This window comes from Cavia porcellus, unplaced genomic scaffold, assembly GCF_034190915.1.
Source record: "Cavia porcellus strain 051 isolate PalLab524CR breed Dunkin Hartley unplaced genomic scaffold, mCavPor4.1 scaffold_7, whole genome shotgun sequence".
NCBI classification, from domain to species: Eukaryota; Metazoa; Chordata; class Mammalia; order Rodentia; family Caviidae; genus Cavia; species Cavia porcellus.
Genome location: NW_026947490.1, coordinates 97,185,227 through 97,199,028, shown reverse-complemented (window position 1 = coordinate 97,199,028; position 13,802 = coordinate 97,185,227). Strand labels below are relative to the sequence as shown.

Genomic DNA, 13,802 nt, shown 5'->3' with positions numbered 1-13,802 from the left:
CCTGTGTTTCCTACCTTGAGTTCCTGGAGTCCTAAATTCAGGGTGCTCACTTGGGCTTTAACTGAGCTCTAATCCTTGACAAAGAAACCTCAGCCTTCACTCCCACCCGAGTCCATGCCCTGCTCCCGAGCACTCCAGAGGGAGGAGCGGCTGGCTGCCACCTTCCGCCACCTTCGAGGGCAGCGGGCAGCACCCACAGAGCTGACTGACAGTGGCCAAGAGCTGCTTCCTTCGGTCAAGAGAGAGGACTAACAGCTGAAATTCTGAGTATCCCTTGTAACAGTATTTTAAAGCATTTCAATCCATAAAAGTCATTTTATCTACCTTCAAATAGCTCGGAAATGGCTTAAAGGAAGAGTCATTTCATCTCTCACTTAGTTCCCTGCTTCCTCTGGGAATCAGGCCAGGCCCTAAGTGGGTTTGCCTTTTCAAAAAGATGATTATCTTCTAGGGCTTTTGTTGTTGTTGTTGTTAATTTGTTTTGTTTTCAGTGAAGTTTGTTCTTCATCTGTCTTCAATGAGTCAGAGCTCGCACTTTCTCCCTGCAGCAAGAATGTTGTTACTAACGATGGGGTCAATGTGCCGTTTGCAGCTGTGCATCCCAAAGACTCAGTTCCACGATCTCCAGGACCCCCTGCTTAGGGCATCTCAGGAGTGTAAGACACCGGAGCCCCTCATCCTGCAGGCCAGGTCCTCAGCGACTGGGCTGCATTTCTCACCGATACTCAGAGCCACACTGCTGAGCTGGCCAGGAGCAGCCCGGCCTGGCGCCTCGCCAGGGCCGCTCTCTTGTCCCTCGGGTTTTCCTCCCTGGTCCACGTCATTCCTTGCCAGGTGGCGGAAGCTCCGCACTGCTGGCTGCCGTGGGACTAAAGCAGAAACCTCCTCTGGAACCGTGACTCTGGCTCTCAGCTGCTGTCTCCTCTCCGCGTAATAAGATGCCCTCACCCCAAGGACAGGAGGATGGATGGGCAGGGGGATGGTTTTTGTGGCCTGTCCTTGCTGCTGTCCCTCTTCAAAACTCGACCCCACCTCCTCCCAGCAATTCCCTTAGTGTCTTATTTTCTGAATCTCATTGACAACAGCTGTTACGTTAGTAAAAGGAAACATCTAACAGTGCTTCTGGTCTGCTCTAATTTTTAGATGTATTCCTCGCAGACGTGCTAATCTGAGCGCTCACGTCTGCACAGATTCTGCACCTTCTGCCAAGGTGGCACCTACACTGATGCCCTTACACACACTTTTCCTCAGACATGCGTCCACCTCTGTCCCGATCACCACAAAGGTCCTCCTGCACCCCTCCGGGATGTCCAGGTTCCTTCCAGTCTGTTAGCACAGTACAAGTCTTCTGGCCTCCAGCTGCAGGGTCTCCCACAAATGTTGCCTTTATGCATTAGCCAGATGGACACAGATTCGGATGATACTGCATTTTAAACCACTAGGATAAAACAGGTCTATTTCTCAGTTCTAGGCTCTTCTTATTCTTAAAAATTCTTGGCTATTGAGCCGGGCGTGGTGGCTCACGCCTGTAATGCCAGCACTCGGGAGGCTGAGGCAGGAGGATCGTTGTGAGTTCGAGACCAGCCTGGGCTACAAAGTGAGCTCAAGGCCAGCCTGAACCTCATAGCAAGACCCTATCTCAAAAAAGACAAAACAAACAAACAAACAAACAAAAAAATTCCTGGGACTGGGGATTTAGCTCAGCAGCATAAGTGCCTGCCTTGCAAGCAGGCAGTCGTGAGTTCGATCCCTGGTACCGATAAAAAGGAAAAAGACAAAAAAAAAAAAAAAAGAAAGAAAAATTCCTGGCTATTGTGTCATGATATTTAGCTATTCATTGATTAATATTTATATGATTAGTGAAATAATTTGGATGGAAGTCATATTACTAAAATCAGATCAAGGGCCCTGGAATGTAGCTCAGCAACACAGCACCTCCCTGAAAATTGTGAGGTCATGAGTTCGATTCCAGGTACCAAAAAAAAAGAAAAGAAATGAAATAACAGCGATCTCTCTGCTCTGATAAACCCTACTATTCTAGAGTGTCTTAATAGCACAACCGACTGTCATATAACCTGTTGATGAGTTGAGATTCACCGACTAGCCGTGGGCATAGGAAACTTAACACCTAAATCATTCTGACCACAGGGCCATCCGGTGGTTATCAGCTAACCAGGGGTTGTTTGCAAGCTTCTTAACTGTGCACGTTTGGCTTGGATCTTTTTTCTTTTTTTTATTTAAAGAGAAAAACAAAACAAGACAAGGCAAGACAGTAAAAGGCTACAAGTAATACAGAATTTCAAGAGAAAAAATATACAGTAAGAATTCACTAGTAAATAGATTACATATTGTCATCTCAGAGACAGTTGACCAGGTTACAAAATTAAAGCATACAAAGTGGACATTAATACAGTGAGATTGCAGACAGTTCTGTTCAGTGATCCAACAAAAACTCAGTAATACGGTTTTCTATCCTACACTGTTAAATACTCTTGCAGTTGTATCCTTTAGATCACTTTCTTTCTTCCCTGTTTTATGCTAACAATCACACATTTTGGGTTCCATTACTCCCACAGTTCTTACAACTTTTTCTTTAAAGAGGAAAAGAAAAAAATATATATAAAACAAGAAACAAGACAAAACAAAACAGAACAAAAAACCCCACTATGTGATAAAGCAAAACAGAGTCAGAACAGGAGGATGGACATAGTACATAATGCTAAAAGAGATTACTAGGAGATCAAAAATGGTTACCATTACGCCTCTTGTTATCCTACAAAGAGGTGTTTGGCTTGGATCTTACCAGGTGAGTTCAAAAAGAGTAGGAAGGAAAGGGAATGAAAGAAAACCAGACTTTAATGAGGCCACCAACAGTTAAACTCACGGAACACTCTATGAGACAGGAGGTATCAGCCCTACTTATGGAAGGACAAACAGAGCCCCAGGGTATGAAGTCCTCGGCTTGTGGTAACCAACACTCAGAGGCAAAGTTCAAACCTGGGCCTCCTGACTTGGTGCACGGTAAGCATGCAGTTTGGGAACTGGGACTTTTTCTTCACCCTAATCATTGTCATGAGGAAATAGAGTTCTATCTTCCAAGTGTGGAGAGCTCCCTGGAGTTCTAACTACATATGGAGTGTGATGTGAATCACCCTGACCACTCACCAATGTCCTCAGCTCCTCCCCAGCTGTCTCTCAAAGTGTGAGGACCCAGAGGGATCTCACGGCAGGCCGGAGGATGGCCCAGTGCAGTGAAACTGACCAGGTAGGCCACGATGTCATGGAGTGAGGCGATCAGCTGCAGAGTCAGCTTTAAGGCCCTCAAAGCTGCCTGTGGATAGAAGCAACATATCTGAGCGTGAGCAGGGAAGTGTCTTTAGAGATACAATCATCAGCCTCCAGGGGACTGCTTCGGGGACCCTGGAGGGCACCACAGTGCATGGATGCTTTGTGTAACCCGGAGCAGTATCTGCATGTATACATCCTTGTGTAAACTCTAAATCCTTTCTAGATATAGTACCTAATGTGAATGCTATGTACATAGTTATTATATGGCATTGCTTAGAGAATTATGACAGGGAAGGAAAAATCTATATATGTTTAGTACAGACAGAATTTTTTCCTAAATATTTTCCATCAGTAGTTGGCTGAATTCATGGATGTGGAACCTGTGGCACAGAAAGCCAGCTGTATTTAAGTAGACATGCCCATGGCATGCACAGGCTAATATCTGAAAAAGAAAACAGCAAACTTCACACAAACCAGGGTCATCTGCTTGACCAAGGGTACCTTTTCCTGTAGGGGAGTAAAGCAATGTGTTTCTCTTTGTTTAAGATCGCTGGCGGCCAAGAATACACCAAAATGGCCTTTTTTGGCCATTACTAAATTACAAAGAACACAAATAAATTCATAGCCATGATCATTCACACAACATTGTCCTGACTGAAAGCAGAGATATTTGTTGCAAAATAAGTTTTCACTTAAGAAGAAAAATTAGCAAATAAAAAAAAAGCTGGATGTAGTGGGTCACTCCTATAATCCCAGCACTTGGGAGGCTGAGGCAGGAGGCTCAATTTGAGTTCAAGGGCAGCCCAGGCTACATAGTGAATTTAAGGCCAGCCTGCAATACACAGATCCTGTCTCGAAGAAGAAGAAGGAGGAGGAGGAGGAGGAAGAGGAGGAGGTGGAAGAGGAGGAAAAGAGAATTCCTAAATGCCATTTTCAACATTGTGCTTTTATTTGTTTAGCGCATTCTTTTATGTTTTGTGCTTCTATAGGCTCTTTTTTATGGTTACAAATACAAACTTCTATCTGTAAGTTATCTAGAGTGAATCCTCAAAAACCAGCCACCAGCCATGTTGCAAGTGTGACCCCCACTCTCACCAGCTACAGGGCAGCAGGTGGGTTTTGCTGAAGGGTTTGGGAGGAAACATTGGATTAGTAAATAATGTCAGAAGCCCAAATTAGTATTTATTTATGACCAGGGAAAACCAGAACTCCTGACATAACGCCGCCACAGAAAAATTATAATAAAGCAGGCCAAAGCATTAGAAGCCGTGAAGATTTCAGCTATTAGACGTCTCTGAAGATAAAAATACACCAGGCATCCTCCCATGTTCCATCCTGGCGCAGCAATTACAAACCTCTTCTGGCAGAGCTCTGAACATGAGCAGCACTTCGGCAGGATGTGGGATGAACCATAAATTGAGGACGATCTGTCCGTCCGCTGACAGCAAACTCCGAGGCTGGCACTGAAAACCCCTGTAGCATCAGAAGGGAGGATGTTTAGTGCAGACGGTGGCATTGATGCCTCCAAACCAGAGGCACCCTGAGCACCGACTACTCAGACCCCAGCCGCAGGCCACAAGGCCGGCCCCTACAGGCCCCGTCATGTCCAAGCCCAAGGACAAAAACCTTCATTTCCCCGGCTGTGCTCCCAGGTGGCCAGAGTACCAGAGTTATTTATAAACAGCTCGATGGGAGGAAGAGCGGCTGGGCTGATTTTAGCCTGCGCTGTGTGGGAGGAAGCCACGGCACGGTGGGAGGGAAAGGTGCGGAAAGAGGGGAGAAGCAGGCCGGAATGAGAGCGCTGGCACCATCCTGGGTGCTACATATTTTATGCCACTTAATGCTTCTGACAGCCTTGGGACGGATCTATTTTTATTCCTGTTTCACAGCTGAGGACATTGAGCTCTTGAGAGCTTAGATCCTGCCTGCCCGACTCCTGAGACGTGAATTTAGGATTCAGATGCACATCTGGCTGGCTGTAGGATCCAGGCTGTAGACACTGTATTATTTTACTTGTCTCCCACCATGTTTCTTGTGGGGATCCTCAGCCTTAGGCTTCTCCTCCTCCAAGTACCTAGTCATCTCTCAGGCAGCAGGGTAGCTGTCTACACTGCAGGTTTACCCACAGAGACCCACCAGACAGGTCTAGTTTAAGGGTTTCCTAAAGCCAGGCACCTGGCCTGGAAACAGCCTCTTACCTGCACCTTTGAAGCCGGCTGTGCACCTCCCTGGGGCCCCCAGATCAACCACCTTGAATTTTATGTCGATCAATACCTTGCATTTCTCTGTGATTTTACCACAAATGGACACATCAGGAAGAGATAACAAGTTTTGCCTGTTTTCGACTTTCACGCAGGTAGAAGCCCACGGGGAAGGTGGCTTTCAGGTCTGGTTTCTGTATCATCCAAGGAGCAAGGCCCTCCCTGTAACCCCACTTAAGGACCCAGTGTCACAGCCTCTCATTAGCTGTGCTCCTCTGATGTAAGACAAGCGACCCGAGACATATGCAGGTCAGAGTGTGGTGTTTGGCCTCTGAGGACCTGATTCTGAGTTCAGTTTCCACCATCTACGGCTGAATGGTCTCACAAAGTTGTCTCTTTGAGCCTCCTCATCTATAATACGGGGTAGTTACTTCTAACTCGCAGGGTTGGTGTGACAAGTAAGTTTTTAAAACAATTTTTTTTGGTACCAGGGATCGAACTCATGACCCTGCACTTGCCAGGCAGGCACTTATGCGCTGAGCTAAATCCCCAGCCCCGAGAAGTAAGTTTTTAAGAGAGTATCTGCCAAGTATCTCACATGCACCGCTGGTCTGCAAAGTCTGCTCTTATGCAGCTAAGGTGTGGGTGCTGGCATCTGCTGGGTGGGAGCTGAGGTGTGCACACAGATCCCGCAAAGAAATTCATTAAGAACTGAGGACCAGAAGCTGCTGAGAGGGTGCCCTAGGACCGAAGGTCATGTGGGAAAGCAGAGACCAGCGCCACCTCGGGCCTTTCCGGCTTTGCTGGGACAGGCCGGCCTCACCGGGGAGAGAAAGAGAAGAAGTTGGCATCGTGGGTGTGGAGCCCTTGCCCACACCCCTCTTCTACTTAGGGCGCCTGTGGTCAGTCCTTCGCTCTGTCCAGCACTGCCTCAGCCCTGGGCAGTCACCTGCACTCTGCTGGCCACAACTGCCGTCCGTCGGTGACTCCTGTGTCTACACAGTAGGCGCCGGGCCGCCCCAGCTCTACAGGTCAACTGCTTCATCTCGCTGACGGTGCCTCAGACCAGCTCAGGGCAAGAACTGAGCCCCTCCCTACCCCGCTTCAATCTGCTGTGTCCCAGGACCCCCAGCCCCCAAGCCAGAGGTCAGGCAGCCTTCGTAGATTTTCCCTCGTCCTTACCCCTCAGGGTGAATTAAACCCCCCTGCCTGGAGCTGCCTCTACTTCCTTGTGACCCTCACTGCCTTCATCTGGCTCCAAGTCAGAGGCTCGCACCGGGACACACCGTGAAGACAGTCCTGTCCTCAGGATCACAGCTGCCACATGTAGCCAGACACACACCCTGCCCCTGTGGGAGACCCGGCATGGTGGAAGTTAATGAACGTGCAGAGCACACCCCAAATAAACAGCTGGGAAGCAGGAAAAGAAATTCAGTTCTCCTCGGTGTGATTTATCCTCTCCCTGCATGCTTGTCCTCCTCCTGGCACACTGCCTTTTCCGTGAAATAGTGAACTACAGATGGCACCGTTTGGTCCTTTATCCATTCTTTAACCATTCAGTGGCACTAGGTCCATTGATACTGTCGTGAAACCATCACCACCATTCACCCCCAGCACATTTCTTAATTTTCCAAAATTCAAATTCTCTCCCTATGAAACAATGATGGCACTGGTGTGCCCTCCCCCCCCAGCCTGGGTGACATCCTAGATTCTTTCTCTTCCTTCCCCAGCTCCACATCAAGTCTGGCAGCTGGCCCAGCTGGTCACCTCCTCCAGACCTCTTGTCTACACAATTTTGGTACCTTCCTCACGGGTGTCGCTGATAACCATCCTGCTTCTCTTCTCTGAAGGGTACACATCAGACTTCACTTCTAGTCACTGTCCTCATCTACCCCGGGCATGAGTCCCACAGAGGCCCACAGTGTGGGGACCACTGAATTGAAGACCCCTGACCATCACCCTTGATGTAGCCTGAACCCTGGCATAATAAATACAGGAGCATGGGAATGATAGCTGCACAGAGATAACTTCTTAATTGGCCTAAAGAATGCAACTGGAGTTCAGCTAAGGTGCTGATGTGTCCTGGGGAGGCAGCGCAGCAATCTGGGGGCCCCTCGTGAGGCCACAGCTGACGAGGGTCAGGGCCGAGATACGGGATCACGGCAGTACTAAAACCTTAAGACTCAAAACAAAATCTTTTCCTCAGCAGAAAAAGTTGCTTATAACAGCATACGAAGTTACCCATTAAGCTGCTACAAAAGATCGATAGTTTTGTGCCTGATGCACAAAGGCCTCATTTCTCTCTTTTGACAGCCGGTCTGCAGAAGTGACCGTGCCCACACATCTAACCGCGACCCTCTGCCCGTACTCCACACCTGCCTCTGTTCCTCGTGCATGCAATAAAAGCTGCCGTGGAGAACGCCCTCTGTTCTTGGCAGCAATTGGCCATCCCGGAGCCCTTTTACAGCTGTGACCGTCTCTTTTTCCATTTGCAGCTGTGTGCCACACCACACAGTAAGACAAATCTTTCACGCGTCTTCAGTAACTGGGGCTTTCAACACACGCGCACCCTCTCTGCTCTGTGCCTTCGCTCCCGTTCACACTGGCTCTTCCAGTGTGAACAGCATTTCCTGTCCTCGCCTTAGAGCACCAGACCTCACTCAAGACCCAGGTTGATTATGCGTCTCTCTGTCCTGCAGCTTTTCTTGCTCTTGCCCCGTTTCCTCAGTCCTTCTGATAACGCTGAGCACTGCCTGGTGCGTGCTCTGGCTGAACGTTTGGTTTATTTTATTCTATATCGCAGTGTGCTGTTATTATCTATTTTCTGTTATTATCTATTTACTGTTATCTATTTTCCCTCGCTGCGCACAGATCATGGCTATGACACTGTTGTACAGCACTTGGCACTAAGACTGCCATGTGCTGGCTTTTTTTTTTTCATCTTTTTGAGACAGGGTCTCACCAGGTAGTTCAGTTTGGCCTGAAAGTCATTTTGTAGCCAGGCTGGCCTTGAACTCACAACAATCCTCCTGCCTCAGCCTCCCCAGTGCTGGGATTACAGGCATGTGCCGCCATGACCAACACTTACCATGTACTGTTGTTCAAACTGTGCCCTGAGGCAACCAGCAGTGGCCGAGACCCAGCCCGGTTTTTACTTGCCAAATCCTGCACCCTGGTGTGCCCAGAAAAAGGGCGCCTTCTCATTTGCATAAAAAACTCTATAGGATGACAGTGGCCCTTACTGTCACATAGTGTTCAATCTCTCTGTCTGTCTCTCTGTCTCTCCTCAGCTCCTCCATCAGTCAGTGCCACTGATCCTTGGGGTGCAGTTGGATAAACCTCCAGCGTCTGGTATCACCTCAAACCAGAAAGGAAACAGAAGCCTCAAGGCTTCTGTCCCTGGAAAGAGGGTCCCCTTCCACGCTCATCTTCTACAGAGACTCCAGTTTGGAAGGGTCTACTGAATGGAGCAGAGTACTCAACAGCTGCTTAAAGATTCGATTATTTCTTGGAATCTTAAAGCTACAGAGTGCACGGGTGTTTTTGGTCAGGGGGTGGCAGTTGTTAAGAGCAGGGCTACGTCTTTGCTTCTCCTTAACTATGGTGAATATTGCCAGTCACTTACCACACTCTCACAGACTTGAGGTGCCTCAGAATTCTTAGTTGGCAACTAATAAATTACCAAGATTTAAATAAAGCTTGTTTCTGATTCTCAGTGTCACCTTCCCCTTGTTTTATGAGTGAGACGTGGACCACTTTTCTCTAGGTCACTTATTTCTCAGCCCTGTCCCTTTATCTCTGTAAAATGAAATTTCCTCCTGACGTGTACACTCCCAGTGTGATGCCAGGCGGTCAAGAGGGCCTTGCCAGAGCTGAGCCGATGCTGGTTACAGGTCTGCAAACCTCCGAAACCTTGAGCTAAATACACTTCTTGATTAAAACGTAAAAAATGTGAGGTTATCTAGCTCCCAGTGTTTTGCTACAGTAATGCAGTGCAGACTAACACACCTATGTTTTTATCCATAAGTATTTAATGTGTGGAACCACAGAATCTACAGTTAGAGAGAATCTTATACAGTACTTTTGCCAAAGTCTCACATAAGGCAGAAGTTGCTTTCTCCATATTCTTCTAAGTGGATGTATTAAAAGGAACATATTAACTAATATCTAGAGAGTTTAGGAAGCAGGGGACGGGTGTAGTGGGGAGCTGCTGAGTCTGTATCAGCTAGAGCTCATCCCAGCACAACTCTGTGACTTGGGTCCACATGGACACTTTGTCCACATTTCCTTGGTCCAAAACACTACCCTGAATTTATCACTCATTAACCAAGAAGATGACTCAGGTGTCCAGGCTGTCTAGGTTAAATGACTATGTCCCTTCATCTTTAGGAAATACCGTTACCTATACAAAATAAAGGCCAGCAAGGTGGAAGGATAATCCCTCTCACTCACATTCAGATCCCCTTATTGGGTTGCCACAAATTAAACAGCCAGGAAATGAAAATGAACTTCCTGAATACAGCTCATCCTAAACACAAGGAAAGCAAATTCACGGTTAGACTTCTGGAAAGAACTTCTAAGGTGAGGTCCCAAATGTAGATGGGGTTCATGAGCAGTCACTAGGACAGAGGATAATGAAATATCGGACGTAAGAAGTCTTAGAGGATTCTCCTGGGATACCTACGTGGGAGAATGGTGCATTCCAGCTCACAGAGGGTCACGTTGTCCACTCAGTCCCTACAGCAAGATAAACCACTTAACTACTGTTTTCTAAAGTGCCATCTTCCTTTAAGTAAGTCCCAAAGTCTACCCAAGTGAAAGTGCTGGCCAGGCTTATAAAACAAAACACTGGTACCCCCAAACCAAGCACCTTCTAAGCATCAAGGTAGGACTGGCCGCTTTCCTAGGACTTCGATTTCTTTCATTCTCCAGCCTCTATCATTCTCTTTTCTTGGGGAGTCTCTAACTTTCCTGTCATCTCTTCTTTGAATTCCTCCCGGGGGCCCTGGGCGACAGTTATACGTTCCCTTCCTTTGAGTCCTCACAGACCACCCGGAACATCTCTCACAAGAGCGTGAAGCATCTCTCAAATGACTTGTTTGTGTGCAGAGCTTCCCTGGTAGATTAAATTTATTGTCAGTCAAGGACTTACCCACCTTTGTAACTCTGACCTGCGGCAAAATTCCTGGTGCGTGGTAAACAATGAATCAGTGTTGACTGTGTAGTGTGTGTGTGTGGATGGCTGAATGAGTGAAGGGTGATTGGTACAAATGATCCTTTAATACTCTTTCATTTTTCCAGTCTATGATCATATTTTAAAAATGCATTACTGTTCCTGAAACTCTTTGTTATGAGGGAAAGGCTAAATGGGGGAGGTAAGCTCACTCTACAAGGAAGTTTTGTTTCTCTGCACAGATGCTGCACAGATACATACCACATACGCCTCCCTTTTAAGAAAGGAAGTGTGGTTAGTACCACCCAGCCAGGTAGACTTAAATAAGAACATTTGGAACCCTAGGTAAAGCATGCCCAGGAAGTACAGAAGTAGGTCTTCTCTGATCACTGTATTTATTTATGTCTATATTGACACCAACATCACCATTATCACCTAATGTCTAATCAGGGAAAAATAGGGTCCTAACGGCACTGATTTATCAGGGTTTTCTTCTCCTTAGTATTTTTTCTACTCCACTGAATAGAATATTTGAAGTTTGGACAACTCTCGTAATCAAGCTTAGTGGGCTGGGGATATAGCTCAGTGGCATAAGCGCCTGTCCGGCAAGCGTAAGGTCCTAGTTCAATTCTTGGTACCAAAAACAAAACAAAAAAAACCCCCACAAAAATGAAAACAAAACCAAGCTTATTTATTTTAGATGTTAGTTCATATAAAAGGTTGTGAGTAATGAAAATCTTTGAGGTCCCCAGGGAAAAGAAAACTGCATCGATTGGAAAAAAGTCAAAGAGCCTATGAACAAAAGCTCAGTCTAGGTTCAAACACAAAGATGCTCTTATTTTTGAAATGTTACTTTTCCTTTTGCCTTTATGTACCATAAGATCAAGGTCAAGTGTTGTGTGTGTCGGCAAAGCAGGTCAGTCTGATCTCTGTTACTAACACCTAAGGTGACCAGTTACAGGTTGTAGAGTTTTAGACCACGATCAGCTGACCAAGTCACTTTGGGTGAGGCGGTGCGCATGCTGGCAGTGTCTGTGGGAGCGACACCACTCGCTCCAGGGACAGGAAGCGAAGGAGAGGAAAAGGGGGCCAGGATCCCACAGTTCTCCTCAAGGGTACAACTCAGTGGCCTACACACCTTCTACTAGGCCTCACCTCTTACCTCACAGCAGTGAAATCCTGAGGAACAGGCCTTTATTACATAGAGCTTCGGGGGTACTTAAGATTCAAGCTGTAACAGCAAAGGTTTTCATACTAAACTTAAGACCGCTCTTCCTGTGGAGAGGTAGGGCACAGCAACACACTCTAAAAGGCATCACACACCTGGGGTCAGCCTTGAGGTCCTCTTTGAAATCCCTCGGCCCTTTCTTGTCTTGTGCTTGTCCCATCATGAAGAAGGTGTCTTTGATAACAGGAAAGTCCTCTAGCAGAGCTCTCAGGCTGCTGCAGTACGACATGATCTGAGCCCGGAATGCGTAATGAGACATGTGGCGGTTAAACCTGCAGATGAAAAGAAGAGCTGATGTGCCAAAGAAAAACTCAAGTTGTTCCATCTCTCAGGATATCCTCCTCTGGAGGACCCCTCAAAGAGAATGAAGCATCTCTGACACATAGAAATTTCCCTCTGGGTCAGGTTTGCATTGGTTGGAAGCAGAGGAATGAGCCTCTTTCCCCTGTCCTTTACTTCTAGGGCTCTTCTATGTGACAGGACTCCGCTTTGTACTATCCAATATGCCTTCAGTTCATTAAAACACCCACCATCTGGCTCACTGTCTGGATTTCAACACAGTACTGCTGGTTAGAGAAATCGGCTTGTGTTATTCAGATAGACTATACTTACTTTTGACAATATTCAATTATAAGCTCCCTCTTGACCTTTTCAGTTGCATCCTGTGATAAAACAGAAGGATGGTTCTTTCATTGGATAGTTGAAAGAGAGGACCACACATCCTGATGTACAAACTTACAGCTAACTTCAAGCAGGAAAAAGCCACACAGTTGAGATATATTTTCTGGAGGTAAACATTTGGGAAACAGTCTTTTATGGGTCTCTTCTGTTCCTCCATATCTGGGTGAGCATGTGAAGTATGCCAGAGCTCAGCCAATCTTTATTTGGACTGTTTTTCAGGGCTGGGTGTGCAGAGAGCAATCCTGACGGGTCAGGGGAGAAAGAGCATCCTCTCTATCTAAGAGGTGGGCTCCCCATAGCTCAGTGTTTTCACAAACCCACTGGGTGTGTGTAAACGCCTTCACATTGTCCCTCTGGGATGCAGGCGGGGGGAGGTGACACAAACATGAAGCCCACGTGGCCTGCTCTGCTATAATGAAGTTCTTTGTCTCTGACTTAGTTGTTTTGAGTCTTCGTGCAGCAGCCACAGAACAGTAACAGACTAACTTGCTGAAAGACCCTGATGAAGCTGGTCATGACATCGCCCAGACTCTTTCTGGTGTCTACACCAGGTGCTGGATCATTCTGAAGGGTAGTTAATGAAATGTTCTATTTCCCACTGGTGACATTTTTTTCAGAATCGTTTATTGGAAGGGGCCCTTTGCTTCCAACACTGCTCATCAGTAACTAGATCTAAGCTCCATCACATCCCCTGTGCAGTAATGGATTAGGACAAATCCTTCCTTTCCAGTCACATGCAGGACAAAGTCTAGAGATAATAAATATTAGCATTTTCATCCCAAATAACTATGCATTAGCATAATGATTTCCTCAACAAAACTGAGGATTAATACAATGATATCTGCACAAATAATGAGTTTCACTGAGTAAAGGCTTCAATTTTATAATATTCCAACTGACTAGGCTCATACTAGGGACCCTTACACAGAAACATGTCACTGGTGTCTGAAAAAGATAACAGGTGACCAAAAGGGCTCCTGAGAATCCTGTAGGCTCCTCTGCAGTAGAGAAATGTCCCTGTAAAGATACTGAAGTAGTCCCATTAGAAAGTACCTAAACCAACCACATATGATGTTAAAATCTTGACTGTAGTCTTCTCAAATCAATGCCTTTTCTTTCTTTCTTTTTTTTTTTTATTGGTACTGGGGATCGAACTCATGACCACCTGCTTGCAAGGCAGGTGCTATGCCCCTGAGCTAAAGTCCCCAGCCCCTCCAATGCCTTTCCAGTC

The 13,802-nt window shown here is 46.6% G+C and overlaps 1 protein-coding gene across 7 annotated transcripts in view; it reads right to left on the bottom strand.

Annotated features, from left to right (window-relative positions):
* Positions 1–13,802, bottom strand: part of Cep57l1 (centrosomal protein 57 like 1) — a 238,983-nt gene that overhangs the window by 69,156 nt on the left and 156,025 nt on the right. For all 7 annotated transcript variants that reach the window (XM_063253988.1, XM_063253986.1, XM_063253985.1 and 4 more), the window contains 4 exons: positions 12,503–12,552; positions 11,986–12,162; positions 4,644–4,761; positions 3,166–3,331 (listed from right to left, as the gene is read on the bottom strand). In XM_063253988.1, coding sequence (XP_063110058.1) covers positions 3,166–3,331; positions 4,644–4,761; positions 11,986–12,162; positions 12,503–12,552 — 511 coding nt within the window. The remainder of the gene's footprint in view (positions 1–3,165; positions 3,332–4,643; positions 4,762–11,985; positions 12,163–12,502; positions 12,553–13,802) is intronic.